The sequence below is a fragment of the Maylandia zebra genome, linkage group LG6 (assembly GCF_041146795.1).
Source record: "Maylandia zebra isolate NMK-2024a linkage group LG6, Mzebra_GT3a, whole genome shotgun sequence".
Classification (NCBI taxonomy): domain Eukaryota; kingdom Metazoa; phylum Chordata; class Actinopteri; order Cichliformes; family Cichlidae; genus Maylandia; species Maylandia zebra.
Genome location: NC_135172.1, coordinates 16,264,330 through 16,284,363, shown reverse-complemented (window position 1 = coordinate 16,284,363; position 20,034 = coordinate 16,264,330). Strand labels below are relative to the sequence as shown.

Sequence of the window (20,034 nt, the reverse complement as noted above, 5' to 3'; positions counted from 1 at the left end):
AGCCTTTCCACGCGCCTTTGAGGAGGTTCCGGTGTCGCGTTTCCGTCACGTCGTCCATTTTCACGGATCCGCACATGGTGCTACACCGGCTGAGAACCGCCAGCCTTTTCGTTTTCGGGATTTTTGCTCCGCTGTAGACAAAAGTCCGTGTCGTAGTTCTGTTAAATGAAAGAAACGGTGGATATGGTGGACGACCCCGAGTATGAAGAGGAGGAGCCTTCCTTCAGCGACCCGGAGGACTACGTGGACGATGTCGACGACGACGGTAAGCAGTCACAGAAAAAACGCCGGCTTTCCGGCCTGCTGTTAGCAGTTAGCTAAGAGCTCAATGGTGGGGATGTTTTAGATGCTACAAAGCTAGCTAGCTTGCCTCTCTGCTCACCGGCACGTAGTAATAGTGAATAGTTAACAATGAACATGAGCTGGATGCATAAGCGTAATTACCAGGAATACAACAGCGACACCACCCTTTTTCTCCAAAAAAAAAACTCCAACATAACGTTATCACAGTGTACTTAACGCCCGTTACAGCCTCACCCAGACCCCACACTGGGGCCTGTGCGATGCGATCTGAAAAACCGAAACATGATTTTAGCTAGTAAAGCCGTTAAGGCGCATTATTTTCTCTGTGCTGTTTGCCTATATAAAGTAGTTTGAATGGGGCAGTTGGTTGTAGCTCAGTGGTAATCCTAACCCAGGTCTGAGGGGCGTTTGCTCAGTAGAGCTTTTCAATTGTGCAAGTTTTGCAGTTGTGGTAAAATGACTCATCAGATACACGTGTTTTGTCTGTAGTAGTCACAATATAATTATTTATGTATATAGAAACTTTGGGTGTAAATTTACAACAAAATTAGTACCATTTAATATTAATATGCAAGCTTAAGTTAAACAGAGACTCAAATGAAATAGCTTCTGTGAAGCTAAACACGCCAGCATAGCGGTTCTTTATCCTCATCAAAATGATGTATATTAAGCAGTGAGTGTAAAGGAGATGTACTATTGAATCAGCTTTATTATGATGTGATTATATGTTGTCTACTTATAAATCATGAAGCGTAAACCTACACATCTCTAATGGAAATTTAAACAAAAGAATTATGTCTTTTTCAACGATGCAGTCTTCCCTACCAGTAACTGAAGTGGTGGCTATAAAGTTTAGATTGGTTTTTGTATATGAAAAGAAGGTCGTCATTAAAATGAGATAAGAACCCCAACCCCACACAGTCCGATGAGCTTGTTCATCACCCCTGACCCTCCTCCTTCACTTTTCAGAGCTTCTTGATGACATCCTGAGGGAAAAACCCCAGGAGGCAGACGGCATAGACTCGGTGGTGGTGGTGGACAACGTCCCTCAGGTGGGCCCGGAGCGTTTGGAAAAGCTCAAGAACGTCATACACAAGATCTTCTCCAAGTTTGGCAAGATCACGACCGAGTTTTACCCAGATGCAGATGGCATGACCAAAGGGTAAGACCACAGATGTTTTCTTTTGTGCATCTGTTTTGATTCAAGGTGGATTTCTGGATTTGAAGCAGAGAGTTTATGTTTTATTTTTTAGTAATTGTTTTTTTCTCCTCGTTACAGTTACATCTTCCTGGAGTATGCTTCTCCTACTCAAGCCCTCGAAGCAGTCAAGAACGCAGATGGATACAAACTCGACAAGCAACACACGTTTAGGGTCAACCTCTTCACTGACTTTGACAAGTGAGTATGGAGTACCACCCAGTAAATGCATTGTCCAGGTATTGCTTGCCAGACTTGGAATACAAGTAAATAATCGCCCCTTTGTTTTTGTTTTGTTTTTTAGATACATGAACATCAGTGATGAATGGGAAGCTCCAGCAAAGCAGCCTTTCAAAGACTTTGTAAGTGTTACCTTAACTTTTCAGTCATAAGACTTAGAATTTGTTTGACAAAAATAGCTTCATGTCAGCACTTTCATTATTAAGTTGACCTTTATAAATCAACAGGACAGTCTCTATCCTGAAACCCTGCAAGCGACAATTACTTTGTCTGTGTTTTCAGGGGAATATGCGCCATTGGATCGAGGACCCAGATTGCCGTGACCAGTACAGTGTGATCTATGAAGCTGGAGAGAGGACTGCCATTTTCTCCAACGACGCTAAAGAGCCAATCACAGTTGAAGAGAGAGCAGTGAGTTTTTAATTACTCACACAGAGTTGGTGGGAAATGCAGGGCTTGTATCGAACATGATTGGTCAGTAGTCACTGGTTTGGAGAGTTCTGATGTTTTTCCTGCTTTGATGCAGCGCTGGACAGAGACGTACGTCCGATGGTCTCCTAAAGGTACCTACCTGGCTACGTTCCACCAGCGGGGAATCGCACTGTGGGGCGGCGAGAAGTTCAAACAGATTCAGAGGTTCAGTCATCAGGGTGTGTCCCTCATTGACTTCTCACCATGTGAAAGGTAATAAAAAGTCGATTTTTTTTTTTTAATCCAAAAAAGCACATTATAGTGCACAGAGTATCCCGTTCTAGTATTTATTTATTTCCTGTAAATAAGGCAACGTCACCTAAATCCTGTGGGTTGTTGCACCATGACCTGGGGACAGCAAAGGATGATTAATGTGCAGATAAAGCACTCTAAAGAGGTGCCGAGTTGGCCTGTGAGCCACTGTCTGATTTTAATGTGTGGTTGTGTTGGCTTCCAGGTATGTGGTGACCTTCAGTCCACTGATGGACACCAAGGAGGACCCACAGGCCATCATCATCTGGGACATTCTGACCGGACAGAAGAAGAGAGGCTTCCACTGCGAGAGTTCTGCACATTGGCCTATTTTTAAGTCAGTATTATGCTTTCTCTCTTTTAAATCTAATTTAAGTCAAATTTGCAGAGTCCTTGCAGAGTTTGGATGCGTCTTCTAATTTTACATGTTTGTTGTCAGATGGAGTCATGATGGGAAGTTCTTTGCAAGGATGACACCAGACACACTGAGCATCTATGAAACTCCGGTAAGTAGGCCTGAAAACAGTCTAGATGTGTTTAAATGAAATGTGCAAATGATATTAAAGGTTTATGTTTTGTTTTCTTCTTGTAGTCTATGGGCTTACTGGACAAGAAGAGTCTCAAGATTACTGGGATAAAGTAAGAGTCCTTCATACTCTCATGCTTTAAAAAGCAACGGCATTTTGTATAGAGGTATTAATGTTTGTGCATCTTCAGGGACTTCTCGTGGTCTCCTGGTGACAACATCATAGCGTTCTGGGTACCCGAGGACAAAGACATCCCAGCCAGGGTGACTCTGATGCAGATGCCCTCCCGTCAGGAGATCCGCGTTCGCAATCTCTTCAATGTCGTCGACTGTAAACTGCACTGGCAGAGAAACGGGGATTATCTGTGTGTGAAAGTTGACAGGACTCCCAAAGGAACACAGGTACTCATAGAAAGAGGACAAACCGCTTATATGTCACAGATTTCTTTTAAAAAAAACAAGAAATAATAAGTTGACTTTTTTTGCCTTCTCAGGGTGTCGTTACCAACTTTGAAATCTTCCGCATGAGAGAGAAGCAGGTTCCTGTCGATGTGGTGGAGATGAAGGGTAAGACATGTATTTGTACAAACACAGAAATGAGCTGCAAGTAATTCTAATTTCCACAGAAAGGAAGTTAATCTGTTTCCCTTCGTGTTGTTTTCCTTATAGAAAGCATCATAGCGTTTGCATGGGAGCCCAATGGCAGTAAGTTTGCTGTCCTCCACGGCGAGTCGCCAAGAATCAACGCCTCCTTCTATCATGTCAAAAACAACGGCAAGATTGAGCTCATAAGTGAGTAGAAGGACAGGCATGCAATGTTATAGCAGAGCGTTGTTGCTTCTAATGTGTCCACTAAACTGAATGTGACACTTTTCCTTTCACAGAGATGTTTGACAAGCAGCAGGCCAACAGTATCTTCTGGAGCCCCCAGGGACAGTTTATGGTGCTGGCTGGGCTCAGGAGGTAGGTTTTATCGGAGTGTGTGTGTGTGTGTGAGATGAATATAAGAAGCCACTGATGACAAACTAAACATTTTTTCTGACACCTCGTATGAGAGCTAAGCTCCTGATTCTAACGCTAATCTGAGGCTTGTTTCATTGGTATCTGTAGAGATGAGTGTCTTTGTACATGGATGTAACCGCTTTGCCTCTCCTTTGCAGTATGAACGGAGCTCTCGCCTTTGTAGACACGTCAGACTGCACCATGATGAACATAGCAGAGCATTACATGGCCTCTGACGTGGAGTGGGATCCAACGGGTCGCTACGTCGTCACCTCCGTCTCGTGGTGGAGCCACAAGGTGCGTAGCACTCCACAGGCCTCGCCAGTCCTTTGCAGATGAGAGGAAATGCAGTCTGGTCTTTTTCTGTCATCCATTCACTTCGTTTTTCTCCACCTTTACGTGCGTGCTAGGTGGACAATGCGTACTGGCTGTGGACGTTCCAGGGCCGGCTCCTCCAGAAGAACAACAAGGATCGGTTCTGTCAGCTGCTCTGGAGACCAAGACCTCCAACCCTGCTCAGCACAGAACAGATAAAGGTACAGTTTCTTCTCTATACTGTGTGTGTGTGTTGTTGAGTGTGTGTGTTGTTGAGTGTGTGGAGCCAGTGATGACAAACATAATTTTTCTGACACCTCGTATGAGAGCTGCACCGTGGCTCCTGATTCTAGCTCTAATCTGAGGCTCCCAGCTACACCACATTATACATGTGTCCACCATGTACTGCGATGATGCGTTTGTGAAGCCATCTGTCACGTTAACATGCTGTCATATACACTCATCTGTTCTCTTGCAGATGATCAAAAAGGATCTGAAGAAATACTCAAAGATCTTTGAGCAGAAGGATCGTCTGAGCCAGTCCAAGGCTTCTAAGGTTTGACCTGTTTATATTTATATTTTAACTTATCTTTGGGAGAGTTTGTTGGAAATGCTTTTCCCAATTTTTCATGTGCTGTCCCCCACCTCTTCCATCAGCATTGGATAGGCCCCTTTTTATTGTCCTGTTAATTTGCAAGTTAATCATCTCCTGTATCTCTTTAAAGAAATTTAAAGCGTTTTGCTAACTTTTATATTGACTCTATAGTATAATTCACTGAGGCTGCTAACACTTTACATGCTTTCATGGTAATACAAGCTGTGTGTTCACACTGAAATGTAAGCTTTGTGGGTTATGATGCTGAACTCTGCTCTGTGTGAGTAGGATCTGGTGGACAAGCGGAGGGCAATGATGGAAGACTACCGACGGTACAGGGAGGAGGCGCTGAAGATTTATCAAGAACAGAAGAGCATTCGCCTCGAGCTCAGAGGAGGTGGGACCTCTCACTGTTATCTCACTCACTGTTAACTTGCCTTTGAGGCTTTTTCTTAAGAGTGCTGAAATTTTTGTGTCATGTAGGAGTGGGCACAGATGAGCTGGACAGCAATGTGGACGACTGGGAGGAAGAGACCATTGAGTTTTTTATCAACGAAGAAATCATTCCCATTGGAGATCTGTAGTCCCCTACGCAGGTAACACACTGCACAGGTTGTTGTGGAGTCTTGTCAGCTATTTGTCTTGCACCCTTTGATTTCACTGTGGAGATGTGTTCATATTTTAAACATCCGGCTATAAAACTTTACATTAGTCCACATAATGCGGCTGCATATAAATTAGGGGATGCATGTTGTCTTCAGTTTTAATCTGAAGTGGCGAACAGAAAAATTAATGCCATTCCCGCATGCTCATACAGTCAGCAGCATCTTCATCACCCCCCCTTTTGCTCACAGTCTCACTCTGCATTTCCGCTCTTGTCTTCCCCTTCAGTCCATCCGTTTTTGTGTGGAAGGAGGAGAGAGGAGCTACGTCATTGATTGGAGAAGGACGACGACCACGCTGTGAATCTTGGGGCTTCATCTCAGGCCGCAACGTTCAACTCATCATCAAAGTGCGCCTTACGGATCAGCAGCTTCATCGAGAGACAAAAGAGAATACTTTGTATTGCCTAATTTCTCTTTGTCTCTCAGCATCATCTTCCCCATTTTTTTTTCCTCTGTGGACTTTGATATTCAGCAAAACTGCCTCCTACTCTGTTCATTAGTTGGAGTCTCAGTGTCTAATCTCAAACTCCATCCTGTTTTGGACCTTCCTCAACCCCCCCCCCCTGGGGATTTATTTTGAACTAGCCTCACCATGCTAGTCTGTTGTTACAGGGCAGCACAGAGTGCCATACCATTCAGGGGTGGAGGTGTTGTGAATAAACAAGTAGCCTTGTTAATAAATGTGCTGATGTGGCGCTATAGTGGCCTGTATCCTCCTCCTTTCAGACTAGGCTTTCACACAGGGAGGGGGCGCGCAGTGGGAAAACCTTTAAATAAACAAACAGAATACCACCTGACTCTGTCTCACGGTTTGGTTATTATTAGAGTGAGTCCATTCAAATATGGATTGGTCACATGATTGCATGTGATATCAGAAAATTAACCTGCATGAGTCTGGAGCAGTGTTTACACAGTAAATATGCTAAAACTGCTGCGGGCTTGATAAAATAATTCAAAGATGTACATGGCCGTTGTTGTTCACTGATGTCTAATAAAATATTACTGCGTACCCTGATCATACTAATTAGGGCATGTGGATTATTGATAATCTGGATTATTGGTAAAGATGCTAAGATTAAAATTGTAATTGTTTATTATATTTCTGTATCTGATTCTTTGCTGTTTCACCTTATAATTCCTGAGGGGAGGGGGCGGGGTATAGGCCAGCTTGTCATCAAATCACATCAGGATATAAAAGCTGTTCTTACTCACATGCAGCACCCTCCAGGAGACACATGTACAGCAGAAGTACTGTGGTTTAGATTGTGTTTCCTGAGTAATTAAGGCAGACCAGGGCATAATCGCCCACTAACTGTGAATATTCCACACAATTACACATGCTAATTTCACACCAGTGCAGGTTTTGTACTAGTGAGATGTCTAATTGACGTCCAAACCTGCTGCATTGGTCATTTAAACTGTTAATGCACCTCCATGGAGTCTTTTCTAAAATAAATGATGTTTGGGTGTGCATGTGAAATCCACTGCAAGGAAAACACCGATCCTGATCGTGGACAGTGCTGGTTCTCAGCTGAAACAAGTTCCTTCAACTGGGCCAAATGTGACAGCTACAGATGTAGAAAAGTGTCAAGACAAAAGTACCAATCAGCATCAACAGGTTTGCTCACATCTCTTCAGTATTAACAGCATCACAGTCACATGTACCTTTTCTCCATTAGACATGAGTTTGTTTACATCCAATCAGGTGAGTGTTTACTGTGTTTTGTTTTGTTTTTAGCTCACTGCAGTTAAGAATATAAAACGACTGCAAATCTTTGTTGTTTGTAGGGGGAAAAAGATCCATCTCATAAACAGATGACTTCAGCCTCAAGCGTGGCAGCTAAATGCAGGGCTGTGTTTGAGCCTAAACTCAGACGTCATCTAGCTGCCACTGAATTTGCCTTTGAAAGCCATAAATTGCAGTGAAATTGTGCCCATTTCTGCTCAAATTATTTTAATATTCCCACATTTCGCTGTACTTAAAATATTTGTAAGCTAAGGTCACTTGCTCTTTTGTATCTGCTGTTTGAGTTTTGTGGCCTTGAAGTATTTGCATCAACCAAAATCATGGGTTTTCCTCTCTGTCTGTTCCTGTAGATACCTGGTCTGTCATTAAGGTGAAATTCTAGCCTTGGCTTTTTCCACAGATTTGAAAGTCATCCATACTTTCACCCCAAGGCCATATGATTTGCTTGCAAAAAATAAAACAAAGTGGGCCATAATTTCTACAATAAAACATTAAATAGTCTAAATGTGCTCGATAGGAAGGCCTTAAATACAGTAGTTTTGTTTTCTCATCAACACTTGCGTCATTGTTATTGTGAAAAACCCTTTCAGACCTCAACATACAGCTGACATCCTAGCACCATTTGGGTTCATTAGTCTTGCATGGCTAATTCCCAATGGGAGCGGGAGGCCACTGTTCAGCCACAATATAGACTCTATGCTGCACGGATCTCATTAACCTCCCAAATATCTGCGCATACTTTTAAACACTTTCACTGTGGTGCTTTTCACTGTGAAATACTCTTATTATCAAAGACGTTATCTACCAGTTTGCCATGTCACTAAATGTTCCACAAACCACCTGAAGAAATGTGGCTTAACCACAGTCACAAATCAGTTTTGTATCTGCAAATTAAACGCTTAAAGTGTGCATGTTTTAACTGGATAATTGTGGGTGAAATTTTGCACTCTTTCAAATAACTGAATAAAAAATACATGAATAAATAAAATTTGCAGACAATGTGCGCTTTATTATGAAGGAGGTCCTGTTTAAACCAAAAAAAAAGAGATAAATTTTACTGAGAAAAATCAAGTTTTTAAAAAAAAATTGAAACTTTTTGACTGTACAGAAATGACCAGATTATAAAACAAGTTCAAATTCAGACTTACTGAGAAAAAAAAATCATAGTTTAACATATGAAAGTTGGCTTTTTATTCAAACAACAAAGAAAGTATAAGCTACTGTGTCTTCAAATAGAAGTCAAATTTGATGACATACTGAATAAAAATTTTGATACTAAGTCCCAAATATGGTTTCCTGAAATTAAAAAATGTTAAATTATAAGATAGAATGTCGACTTCCTGTCTCATAGTTCTTCTTATTTTATGAATGGTTAAGACTGTGTTATATGACATTTCTGTCTCTCAGCAGCTGCTCATCTGATCCACTGCAGACTTGGGACCTTATTATCAGCAATGTCAAATCTGAGGTCCTTTCAATCAACGCTTGTTACATTTTAGCTCAAAGTTGTTCTCTGTTAACCAGATGACACTCACTGACTTTAATGTATTCCAAAACATCTCATTACTAATTTTAGTTTACACAACCAAGTGCCCAGTCTGAACCTTTAGCCTAGGCTTGTTTAAACTTTAATCCTAAAACCAAGTCTCCAAGAAGCAATTTCAGATTAATAAATACATTTTTATTTTAGGCAAATAAAAATGGAGTAAATACCAAATGCACTTTTTAAATCACAATTTTATAGAAAAAAGTCATACAAAGCTACCTGGCCCTGTGTGGAGAAGTAATTGCCATCTAAACCTAATTACTGGTTTTGCCATCTTTGGCAGCAAGAACTGCAATCAAGTGTTTGCAGTAGCTGACAATGAGTCTTTCACATCACCGTGGAGGAATTTAGGCCCACAGAACTGTTTTAATACAGCCACATAGGAGGGTTTTCCAGCATGAACGGCCTGCTAATGGTCATTCTAGAACACCAAAATTGGATTCGAGTACAGACTAGACCACTCCAAAACCTTCATTTTGTTTTTCTGAGCCATTCAGCGGGAGGCTTGATGTAGTGTGTTGGATCATTGTCCTCCTGTCTAACCCAAGGGTGCTTCCGCTTCAAAGCATGAGACATTCTTCTCCATGATTTTCTGGTAGAGAGCAGAATTCATGTTTCCGTCAATTACTTTTCCATGTCCTGAAGCAGCAATCCAGCCCCAGACCACCACCACCAACTTGTTTAACTGTTGAAATGATGTTCTTTTTATGAAAGGCTGTGTTAGTTTCAGTGTTTGTCTCGTCAGTCCACAGAATATTTTCCCAAAAGTCCCAAAAGCTTTTGTGCCCCCCCCCTTTTTTCCCCAGCAGTGGTTTTTACCTTAATCTCTCCCATTGTTGCCATTAACTTTTTTTCTCAGCTACGTCCTTAGATTGTGACATGAAGTGTTGCTTTTTGAGCTCTCTGAGCTCTACTTTACCTTGTCAGACAGGTTTTGTTTAAGTGGGATGTCTTGATTCAACATGCCTTGCAATTATCAGGCACGGGTGTGGCTAGTGAAACTGAAATTGGGGGTATGAGTTTGCTGAATGGCAATTACTTTTCACATACAGACCAGGCAGATTTATATAGGTTTAATTTTTCCCATAATAAAACTAGATAATGTATAAAATATAAATACTTAATTTAAAGCACTGTAGCGGAATAAAAAAAACACCAAATCTTTATGCTTTTGAAATGTAATTTTCGTTATATCTGTTCTCTTTTCAAAACACTGACTTTATTATTGTCTGCATGTGAAGCACTTAGAGGATAAGAGTACACTGTAGCTACAAAAAGATGGATTATGCTCTCCCTGGGCTCTGGACCAACAGAGATTTATAATTATTTTAGTTTTTCCCTGGAAGTCCCAAGACCAGTGTGGGAAAAGAAAAATGTGTGTGTTGGGGGGGGCGGGTTGGAACACGTGGAATAGTGCGTGGCTGGATTCTGAAAACAAAAATCTATTTTCAAAATCTCGCGAGCCTTTCCTCATTATAGGGCTCATTCCGTCGTCGCTGCTGCTCTGTCTCGCCCTACCTCCCGCCCGCTTGGTCTCATCACCGGGGCAGCCGGACACAGCGAGAGAGACGGGGAGAGAGAGCGAGAGAAGCGGACTGACTATGGAGCTCCTCTGCAGGGTGATATGAAGGATTTAGGTCATGAGCCGTTTTTTTTTTTGTTTTTTTTCCCTCACAGACAGATTAATGTTCAGACCGGCTTAAATTGCTGCCGTGATGCTCCCTGAGTGAGAGGCGTAAAAGAAACAAAAGGAGGCTTTCCTGCTCCTCAGAGCCTGGGTATGATGAGCGGAGTGTGAGCGGATGAAAGTGTGGAGAGAAAGAGGTGCAGTCCTTCTGTGGTTGGCTGCTGCAGGGAAGGAGAAGCTGGAAGAGTCCCGTTTGCGTGAGAGAGAAGGGACTGGCCGGTGCGGCCGCAGAAAGGGCGCATTGTAACCTCTGTAGGTTACTCTGTAAACTGAGATTGTTTCCGTCCGACGGCCGGGAGGAGGTCACGGTGAGTCTGCTGCTAAACGAGGAAAATATTAACAGAGATAATAAAGCCTAGTAAGCTGCTTTCAGTGAGAAATGGTTAAGATATTCTAAGGGAAGTAGGGCGAAGGGCCTGCAGCTTGTCACTGAACATTTGAAGTTTTGGATCTTTTCCGTTGATCTCTGCGCGTGCCTTTGCGCGCGCGTGCGCTTGTGTGTAGCGCGTGGCAAGACTGAAGAGACTGTGTGGATGTTTGATTTTCCAGACAGGCTCGTCTTGTCTTCGCGGAGTTTAAATTTAAACCAATGAGAGGAAAAACGCTGCGGAAAAAAACACCTTTCGCTGGAGGATGCTTCTTGCCCTGTCTGAATTTTTTCTTCTGGTTTTAAAAGGCACCATAATTTTTTTCCACTATAGCAGATGTTTTTTATGGGACAAACAATCAGGGATGTGAACCCTTAAGCAGCCCCTGGTTTGAAGCTGCTTCATCAGCATAACCATTTGTTCACATCTCCCTGTGACAGCTGGGCGCCCCAGGGTGCAGCCTGAGGTTCTCACGGCCTCTGGTTGACATGACACAGGTCAGGAACACAGCCTGGCCTATCATAAAGCCCGGCATCAAGTTAGTAAGATACTCTGGCAGCTGTTCTCTTTAAAATGGAAACAAATGCCATAGAGTACTGTGCACCACTGTGCACATCCACCCAGCCATTTTCTTCCCTTATCCAGTTTAGTGTCATCGGGTGAAGGTCGAGCTTCATCTGTTCACCACCACAGTGAATTTTAAGTCAAACAATCAGATAAATACACAATACATGCTTTGCAAATCAGTCAAAATCGATATTTTTCTCAGGAAAACCACCACAGGGGCACGTTTAGCACTGTGCTGCTTCACATTCCTCTTTTTAACAGTGCTCTGTAAGCATTTGAGAGCTGAGGAGTACTTTTGAAACCACCCTAACGTGATTTCCAGCACGTCTCTCTGAAATCTGCGTTAGTGGGGTCTTCGCACACTCCACATCTGCTCTGTTATGACTGTTACTGTGCTTCTTTGCTACTAATGGTTTTACTTTTTGGTGTGTGTAAATGGGATGGAAGAGGTGTAAAATGATTTTAATGGATTTAAAAAAAAAAAAAAGTGTGGTATTTCAGTTTTTTAAATCTGGTGGTTTCATTGCTTCAGTTTTTTTTTATTTCTTACAAACTTGAACATTTTAACCACAGTCTAAATGTGCCTAGTAAGGCTATAAATGAGAAGCCGAGGTTTAGTAATGTTTCCTGTGTTTTTTTTTTCTTTCTTTCTTTTTTTTAAGTTGAATCTTTCAAACAGGAAGTCTGTCCTTCCGTAAGGCGGCCACAATGGAGCTGAGATAAACTCTTCCTCTTTTATTCACCAATTACGGCTCTTGCTGCACTATAAACATGGGAACGTGGCGTGGTCTCCGAGTGGCTTTCATCATGGGATCTTTGTTTATGATCCTGCTTATCATTGTCTACTGGGATGATGTTGGGGGCTTTAGTCTCTACCCGCTGAAGGACCCCAAACACGAGGTGCTTCAGTCCGGATGCTGTGCCCCGACGACTATGAGCCCGCCTCAGACTACGCCCGCCAGCAGAGCCCACACGACTTCTTCCTCCATTGTTTCCACCACCGCTTCTAGTGCTTCATTTAGCCCAAAGGAAGCGGCTCAGGAACATACGGAGGAAGGGAAGGGGAAGCAAAATCATGCACAGAGGAAGGAGGAAACAAAGGAGGATGTAGAGATGGAGATCTCTGCTTATGATAGGGAACAGGAGGCGCGAAAGAAGAGGATTGACGACGTGTGTTCAGGGAAGGAAGACGTGGAAGTCCCCGAAAGGACTCGGCCTTTTTCACAGATCCCCAACAGGGAACTGGATCACCTGATAGTGGACGATACACACCAGATTATCTACTGCTACGTTCCCAAGGTACTGCTGCCTCAGTGAGTGATTATGTGTGGTGTGGGGTGTATATGGGTGGCGAGTCAGTTCACTGTGTGGGGAAAGTAACAAGAGGAGAAGCAGATGTTTAAATCACACTGCTTCATTATTGTTCTTCTCCTTTATGGTCCCCGTTGTCTTCTAAATGGTTTCCCTTTTCTTCCTTCTTCTCTGCCTTGCTGCTGATCTCTGTTTAGGTGGCGTGCACCAACTGGAAGCGAGTGATGGTGGTTCTGTCTCAGTCTCTGATCTCAAGCTCCTCAGGGAAACCCTACACTGACCCAGAGGCTGTACCTGCTGACCTTGTACACAACTCCACGTTGCATCTAACATTTGCCAAGTATGACACACAAATATTGAACCTATAACACGGACAAATATTAGATCAGTTTTGGTGATGTGTTTGCACCGTCATAATAACTCTTTACTTTTGTAAATATTTAATTTGGTGAAATGAAAACTGGTTTATCAGGTTTTTAATGATGAGTAAAATCTCACATCATGATTTCTGTATCTATTTTTTGTGCTCTGTGCCCTTTTTTACCATGCACGGCGAATATTGTGATTTCGGTCTATTCTAATCCAAACTATAAATTGGTTTATTGCTTTAGCTTCATCCTAGCTTGCCATTTATACCACCACCAGCTCATTTCTCTAAAAAATATTATACGTATCAGTTTCAGCTTTATAATAACTATCCAAGTACTGTTGATGTGATAAATGTTCATTTAGTAGTGATCGGACTTGTGAAAAAGAAAAAGAAAGTACTTCTTTCAAATCTAAGATTTTACTTATCAGGAGTCAGGACATAAAATATATCTAGTCACTATCAGGCTCTAAAATTAATTAAATGGGATCTGAGCTGAACAACAACAGACAACTTATAACCCAGTATCATTATTTATTTGCATGGGAAAACCTGGCCGCACACCGTGATTCAGTTGGGTGTAAAACCAGTTTCACTTGAATAACTTGAAGTAATTATTTTCTATTTGACTTTATCAGTCTCGAACATTGATATGGATGAGCTTTGGCTTCTTTACAGAGTTGCTAAAGTTCATTGAGGTACGCGGGAATTCATTTATGCACAGCCAGGGTACAAAAGCCGATGCTCTGGATTGTTTCCCCTCCCCCTTTCCAACAAGCCAAAAAGAGAGTGAAAACTACATTAACTAAATAAAAGAGAAATTAACTGGATTCACAGCGTTAGGAGACTCAAAACTGTCCTAGAAATACTCTCTGCCAGCCACTCGCCTGATCATCGACATCAGAATTTCTTCTTTCAAGTTGTGATGAAAAGTTACATGCAGAAGAAATCACACCCACAGTTTCCTGGCTTTGCAGTGATGGGCTGATAGAGAGGGGCGGACAACCACACATGGAAAACATTCAGTCCTAATCTGAGCATCATTCATTGTATCATTCACAAGTTAGAACCTGTGGGTTGTGATGCTGTAAAAGATGTTACAGAGCCAAGTCATTTATTTATCAATAGCATCTCAAAAGTATGCTGCAGATCGGAGTACACGCGCAGAGGTCCCCGTCCAGAGATAAGCAGACGCGAGTAAATGACGTGCTGAAGGAAAGCAGAAAGAGTTTGTCATCAAAGCAAACTGTTGTCTGTTTGAGATGAAGTGATCTACTGTATTAAAGCTGTAATTGTAAATTTGCCAGCATTTTGTGCTGCTGTAATTTGGGCTTATTTCTCATTAATGTTGAAGTTAAATGCCACAGCTAGCCAAGTTTAAGTCTTTTGACCGGATCACCTGTGTCTGAAGAGCGAAAAATCAGACTGTTAATCCTCATAGTGGTTCTCATTTAAAAATATCTTACAATATTATTGTAAAAGCTGTGGATATATGTTTAAGTTCTGAACTTTTCGTTGTTTAATTACACAATTCATGAATGAGAGCGGTAATAAATATCCTAACAGGTTTTAGAGGATCTGGGACTATTTAATTATTTTCTAGGTTCATCTTGGCTCAGCCCCCGCTGTTGTTTTCACAAATCCCACTTTATGCACAGCTCTCTTAAAGTTCTGTCACAGCATTTCAGTCAGGTTGAAGTCTGGGCTTTGACTGAGCCTTTGCAATGCTTGGATTATTTTCTTTTTCAACTATTCTGTTATAGATTCACTGCGGCGCGTGGGATCATTGACCTGTCGCATGATCCGATTTCAGATCCAATGTCAGACAGCTGGCCTCGTATTTGACGCCATAATTCTTTGGTACACAGCGAGTTTCATATTCAGCCCAGTGACTGCAGAGTGTCCAGGTTGTGGTTTGTTCAGCTGCAAACCTAAACTGTGCTGCCAGGTTCTTAGTGAGAAAACACTTTTCCTGGTTACCCTTCCAAACTTACAAGACATACTTGTTCAGTCTTTTGCTAATTGCGCTCTCATATTTACATATTTATACATTTAAAATTATATTTTCTTTCTAATTCTTGCTTTCTGAATTATATTTCAGAATCCACACTGCACAAACAAAGCTATTTCATTAGCATTCCTGAGCTGATCTGAGCCTGTTTCTTGTGATTTATTGCTATAATAGCAGAATGACCTTGGTGTCCTCAACAGTACCACTTTTTTCCTACTCTGAAATTAAGTTGCTCATTCTAATAATTTTTGCACTCTAATGGTCTCGGCCTTAATCCTACCTCCAGGGAAGAGTCAATGATTTGAGAATAATTGAGATATTGGCATTTACTTTTTAATTAGTGAGCACCAGAAAGAGGAACGGCAAATGCTAAACAGGTGATGCTTACTATAAATACATCACTGTAGCTCTTCAGAACACTCTGCCTGCTTAGTTTCTTGGGAAAAATGTCGATAAGTCATAAATAAAATTGTCTCCTTAAGCCACACAAGGAAATCAAGACCACCATAGTTTTAAATAACCAAGTCCTCATGCAAAATGTTCTGGAACAGGAAGGCTGCACAGCCAAGAAAAATATATACTCCAAGATGAATGTCTCCCAAACAACTTTCTGAAATGTGAACTGGACTGAATTGAAAGTATGTCAAGCATTAATAAAAAGGAAGGTTCCCCAAAACCTGGAAGTAATTATATTCTCACTTTAAGTTATTTAAAAATGTGTTTCGCAAACAAAATGTGTGAGTTGACGCTTGGAAGGCCGAGCGGAAAGGACAGGCGGAGCTTGGTGCTGCAGCACAGGCAGACCGCTCTGTAGCCCATTGAAGTCGAACATGTGTTTTCCTGTCTGCGTCGTTACACAAGACCTATCCCTTTCCCCTTTGGATGTGATCTGGCTTTGTTCTTCATTCATCTTGTGACTCAGCCACAAATTATCACAGAATTCAGACATGCAGAGTTTGTGTATCCAAGTCATATCTAACTATCACAACTTGAAAAGGAGGTAACCCCAGAACAAGATCTTTAACAGTGCTTTTTATGTGTATTTCTAGATTTTGGCGCCGTTATGGTTCCCTGTCCCGCCACTTGATGGCACTGAAGCTCCAGCATTACACCAAGTTTCTGTTTGTACGCGACCCTTTTGTGCGTCTTATCTCTGCCTTCAGGAACAAGTTTGGAAGGTGTGTGTTTGCTGTTCAAGGAAATGTGCTTCACTTTGCATTAAACAGTAGCCCATGTCATTGATGAATCACTGAAGTGTGCGTATTTGTGTGTGTTTTAAGGCCCAACCAGGACTTCTACAGGCAGTTTGGTTCAGTTATGCTGCGTCGTTATGGCAATGTGTCTGGGGATTTGCCAGAGACCGCGGCCGAGGCATTTAAGGCAGGAATCAAACCAACATTTCAGCAGTTTATCACATACTTGCTAGATCCAGAGACTGAGAAAGAGAGCATCTTCAACGAACACTGGCGGCAGGTGATTGCCTCACACAAACAGACGCATGCATTTTAACACGTGCAGGTTAAGGAAAGATCGTTCATTAAAATCATGGGGTGTATTTAACACATTTATTAGACCATCACCCACTGTAAGGCTTATTCCACAGCTTCCATAAATTAACAGTACTGGTAGTTACTTAAAAAACCTTCTTATAATAGGTAATCCACCCAATGATATTTTTAATACTAAAATATAATTATTGTGTCATCCAAAAAAAAACAGAGGAGAAAAAACTGTAAAACACATGATTATTTTTTGATTAAGATGCCAAATCATTTATTTGAATTCCTGAACAGGAAAATCTGGTAGTGGTCGAATTTTATGCTTGATTACTTTCAGACTTCTTAGAGAAGTCCTGGTCGACAGTATAAAAATGAATTCAGCTTGTTATTTGACTACAAATAAAATAATTTCTTAGTTTTAAACTCGTTTTTGGCAGATTTCTAAAATATTTGTGTTTCTTTCTGCTGGCAGACAAATGGCAAATGATCTGACATATTGAGTATTGTTTCACTACCTGGTCATTAACAGGTGAATTAGCATAGCGTTATTCACATTTTATCAGTTTAACACTTTCAAGTTTCTGAGTTTTGATGATTTTAAACATTTCAAGTATGAATGTTTCATATTTAAGGGTTTACGTGGACTTGCTTCACATCCTTTGAATGAATTTAGTTGTCAAAAGATGGACCATACAGTTTGTACTAATGCAACGTGCATTAGTACAAACACAACGGTGCAATGTATTTGGACAAACTGTGCTGTCAGTAAAGGAAACTACACACTGGAACAGCATAACAATGGCAATAAAGCAGCACTTTCCCTATAATAGGTGATTTCTAGGCTTTACCTTGAGTTTTTTAGCACAATACCTGCATCACAGTTATATCTCAGCCATATTAGATATTCAGAAAGAGAGATGAGATGAACCCAGGTGAGATATTCAGAATGAGGGGACAATAGCTAAAAAGAAAGGACAGTAGTTAGCTGGAGAGCTATGTTTTGAAATAGAGATCAAATAAAATATTACATAATTGGTATTATCAAAGCACCTCACAGTGAAGTGCTGCATGTCTGATGGAATACATAAATATAAAGTGAAGGAACATTGTGAAAACACATCAGATCTCAATGGGGAGAAATTCATGCTGGACATCTCTACTATTATGGACTACATAATATGTTAGGAACCAAAGGATGTCACATTGTTGATGGAAATGAAAATTCAGCAACTCATAATGTTGTTTGAGTTGTTGTTATTTAGCCCCCCATGTGCTTGTATATATGCCTGTCAAAGTTGGGGCATTCTCCTAATGAGATGATGTCCATGGACCAGGGCATTGCTGAGCTCCTGGACAGTCTGAGGTGCAACTGGCAGCACTGGGTGGAGTGAAACATAATGTCCCAGAGGTGTTGGACTTAGGTCAGGTGAGCGTGGGGGTCAGTCAATGGTATCAGTTCCTTAATCGTCCAGGAACTGCCAGCATACTCTTGTCATATGAGGCTGGGGATTATCGTGCACCAGGAGGACTCCAGGACCCACTGCACCAATGTAGGCTCTGACAGTCGGTCCAAGGATTTCATCCTGATACCTAATGACAGTCACCGTGCTGTTAGCCTAGCATACAGAAGTTTGTGCATCCCTCCAATGCTATGCCTCTCCAAACCATCACTGACCCACCATTTACCACAGGCATGCTGAACTATGTTACAGGCTGCATAACGTTCTCCACGACTTCCCCAGACTCTTTCACGTCTGTTACATGTGCTCAGGGTGAACCTGCTCTCATTTGTGAAAAGGGTAGGGTGCCAGTGGTGGACCTGACAATTCTGGTATTCTATGGCAAACGGCAGTCAGGCTCCACGGTGCCAGGTAGTGAGTACATTCACACCAGTGGCCTGGCTCTGGCAGTGCTCATCTTGTTCCTCCTTGCACAAAGCAGAAGATAACACTCCCACTTATGGGTTAAGGACCTTCTACGGCCCTGTCCAACTGTCAGAGAGTAACTCCAGAAGGCAGGCAATCTCCTCCATGACTTGATGCATGACTCTGATTAAATAGCGTTTCTTTATTTTTTTGTGTATTTTGGATGGATTAATGAGGAAGCCTGTGTATTCAAATCCATTTTAGTAATAAACACAAGAGTAGAGTTGTGTGTCTCCTTTTTTCTTGAATGCCAGTATATGTGCACAAACAGTCAATTATTAGAGGCAGATAGACAAAGTCACAAGCACACACAAACTAATGCAGTTTTTAAATGATACTCCTGCTTTTGCTGTGTTTCAGGTCTACCGTCTGTGCCACCCCTGCCAGGTGAAGTATGACTTTATCGGAAAGCTAGAAACCCTGGAAACAGATGCAGAGCACCTGTTGAAGCTTCTGAAGGTGGATCATCTGATACGGTTCCCCTCAGGGGCTCAAAACAAAACTGCAGCCAGCTGGGAAAGAGACTGGTTTGCACAGATTCCCATTTCAACACAGAGACAGTTGTACAAGCTGTATGAGCTGGACTTTGAGCTGTTTGGATACCCCAAACCTGACAGCGTGCTTCACCAGTAGACCATACCAAGCCAAAGGCCCGGACGCTGCACTGTGTGTAGCGCCTTCACCTTCCCTGCCTGCGCACAACGAGCACATGCCTTTAAAAAACAGTCTGTGAAGCTGTGTGTTTAATTTGTTTTATGCATACCTCAAAAGACAAAAGTGCCTGTCTGCATTATTTTATTTTTGACATTATATCATATCCAAAGTGCACCAGCTTACAAGTTACTTTATCCCAGTCTGTGTTTCCTCATGCAATGGCACTTTAAAGAGTATTTTTTGAATGCGGTATTTTGGTAAGTCATGAGTGAAGGTCTTGGGCTGCATGTTAGCTCACATTTCTGAGGGGGAAGTATGCAGAAAAATAAAGAGTTTTTAAATTACTGTGTGATCCTCTGTAGGTAATTTGTGTTTAAACTTTCTCAATTCAAAATTTGATTTTAATCTCTAATTACTTATCACTGGAAGTGCTACGAAGCTTGAGAAAACATCTATAAATACTCTGTCTGCTTTGGTTCTGGAGGCATTTTGTCAAGTCTTCAGATCTCAGGTTGAGGAATAAGTGTTTTGCAAATTAGGAGGAACTGTCACTCATTTTTAAAAGATCCATTAAAGCCATTTTTTAAAAATCTGTATGTGAGTGCTTCATGAAAGTGGAGTAATAAATCCCTGGTCTATTTACCTTTAAGTATACTATAGAGGCAGAAGTTTGAATAAAATAGAACACATTAGTCCATCCATACTGCACAGTCTCGACACAAGTCACTTCACACTGATCTGAATCATTTGAGCATAAAGAATTCAGCTAACTCAAACGATGAACC

At 41.6% G+C, this 20,034-nt stretch overlaps 2 protein-coding genes and 2 non-coding genes across 5 annotated transcripts; all 4 read left to right on the top strand.

Annotated features, from left to right (window-relative positions):
• The first annotated feature begins 124 nt into the window (after positions 1–124).
• eif3ba (eukaryotic translation initiation factor 3, subunit Ba) lies at positions 125–6,364 on the top strand. Its single transcript, XM_004568339.5, has 19 exons — positions 125–265; positions 1,273–1,465; positions 1,583–1,702; positions 1,806–1,863; positions 2,024–2,152; positions 2,268–2,425; positions 2,670–2,801; positions 2,904–2,970; positions 3,057–3,103; positions 3,182–3,392; positions 3,485–3,557; positions 3,660–3,782; positions 3,875–3,953; positions 4,151–4,289; positions 4,403–4,528; positions 4,786–4,863; positions 5,191–5,299; positions 5,386–5,498; positions 5,794–6,364. The coding sequence occupies exons 1-18, from the start codon at positions 166–168 to the stop codon at positions 5,484–5,486; spliced, it is 2,043 nt and encodes a 680-aa protein (XP_004568396.1). The 5' UTR covers positions 125–165; the 3' UTR covers positions 5,487–5,498; positions 5,794–6,364.
• On the top strand, positions 4,000–4,081 carry LOC111501057 (small nucleolar RNA SNORD60). Its single transcript, XR_002721362.1, has one exon. It is a non-coding gene; the product is annotated as a small nucleolar RNA SNORD60 (small nucleolar RNA).
• Positions 4,592–4,676, top strand: LOC111501056 (small nucleolar RNA SNORD60). The gene has a single exon (XR_002721361.1). It is a non-coding gene; the product is annotated as a small nucleolar RNA SNORD60 (small nucleolar RNA).
• A 3,992-nt stretch (positions 6,365–10,356) lies between the features above and the next one.
• Positions 10,357–19,594, top strand: LOC101474084 (carbohydrate sulfotransferase 12). Of its 2 annotated transcripts, none has more exons than XM_004568337.4 (6): positions 10,357–10,855; positions 12,162–12,781; positions 12,991–13,133; positions 16,221–16,349; positions 16,452–16,644; positions 18,956–19,594. In XM_004568337.4, exons 2-6 carry the CDS (start codon positions 12,254–12,256, stop codon positions 19,226–19,228), a joined length of 1,266 nt encoding a protein of 421 aa, XP_004568394.1. In that variant the 5' UTR covers positions 10,357–10,855; positions 12,162–12,253; the 3' UTR covers positions 19,229–19,594. The 2 variants fall into 2 exon arrangements, with proteins under 2 accessions (XP_004568394.1, XP_004568393.1); XM_004568336.4 differs by having other exon boundaries at positions 12,145–12,781.
• Positions 19,595–20,034: the final 440 nt, after the last annotated feature.

What these genes read in the sequence shown, in the direction of transcription:
- LOC101474084 (XM_004568337.4), top strand. Translation starts at nt 12,254, where the DNA reads ATGGGAACGTGGCGTGGTCTCCGAGTGGCTTTCATCATGGGATCTTTG. An exon ending in TCTACTGCTACGTTCCCAAG is followed by an intron (nt 12,782 to 12,990) that starts GTACTGCTGCCT and finishes ATCTCTGTTTAG; the next exon opens with GTGGCGTGCACCAACTGGAA. An exon ending in TTCAGGAACAAGTTTGGAAG is followed by an intron (nt 16,350 to 16,451) that starts GTGTGTGTTTGC and finishes GTGTGTTTTAAG; the next exon opens with GCCCAACCAGGACTTCTACA.
- eif3ba (XM_004568339.5), top strand. Translation starts at nt 166, where the DNA reads ATGAAAGAAACGGTGGATATGGTGGACGACCCCGAGTATGAAGAGGAG. An exon ending in GCACATTGGCCTATTTTTAA is followed by an intron (nt 2,802 to 2,903) that starts GTCAGTATTATG and finishes GTTTGTTGTCAG; the next exon opens with ATGGAGTCATGATGGGAAGT. An exon ending in TGAGCATCTATGAAACTCCG is followed by an intron (nt 2,971 to 3,056) that starts GTAAGTAGGCCT and finishes TTCTTCTTGTAG; the next exon opens with TCTATGGGCTTACTGGACAA.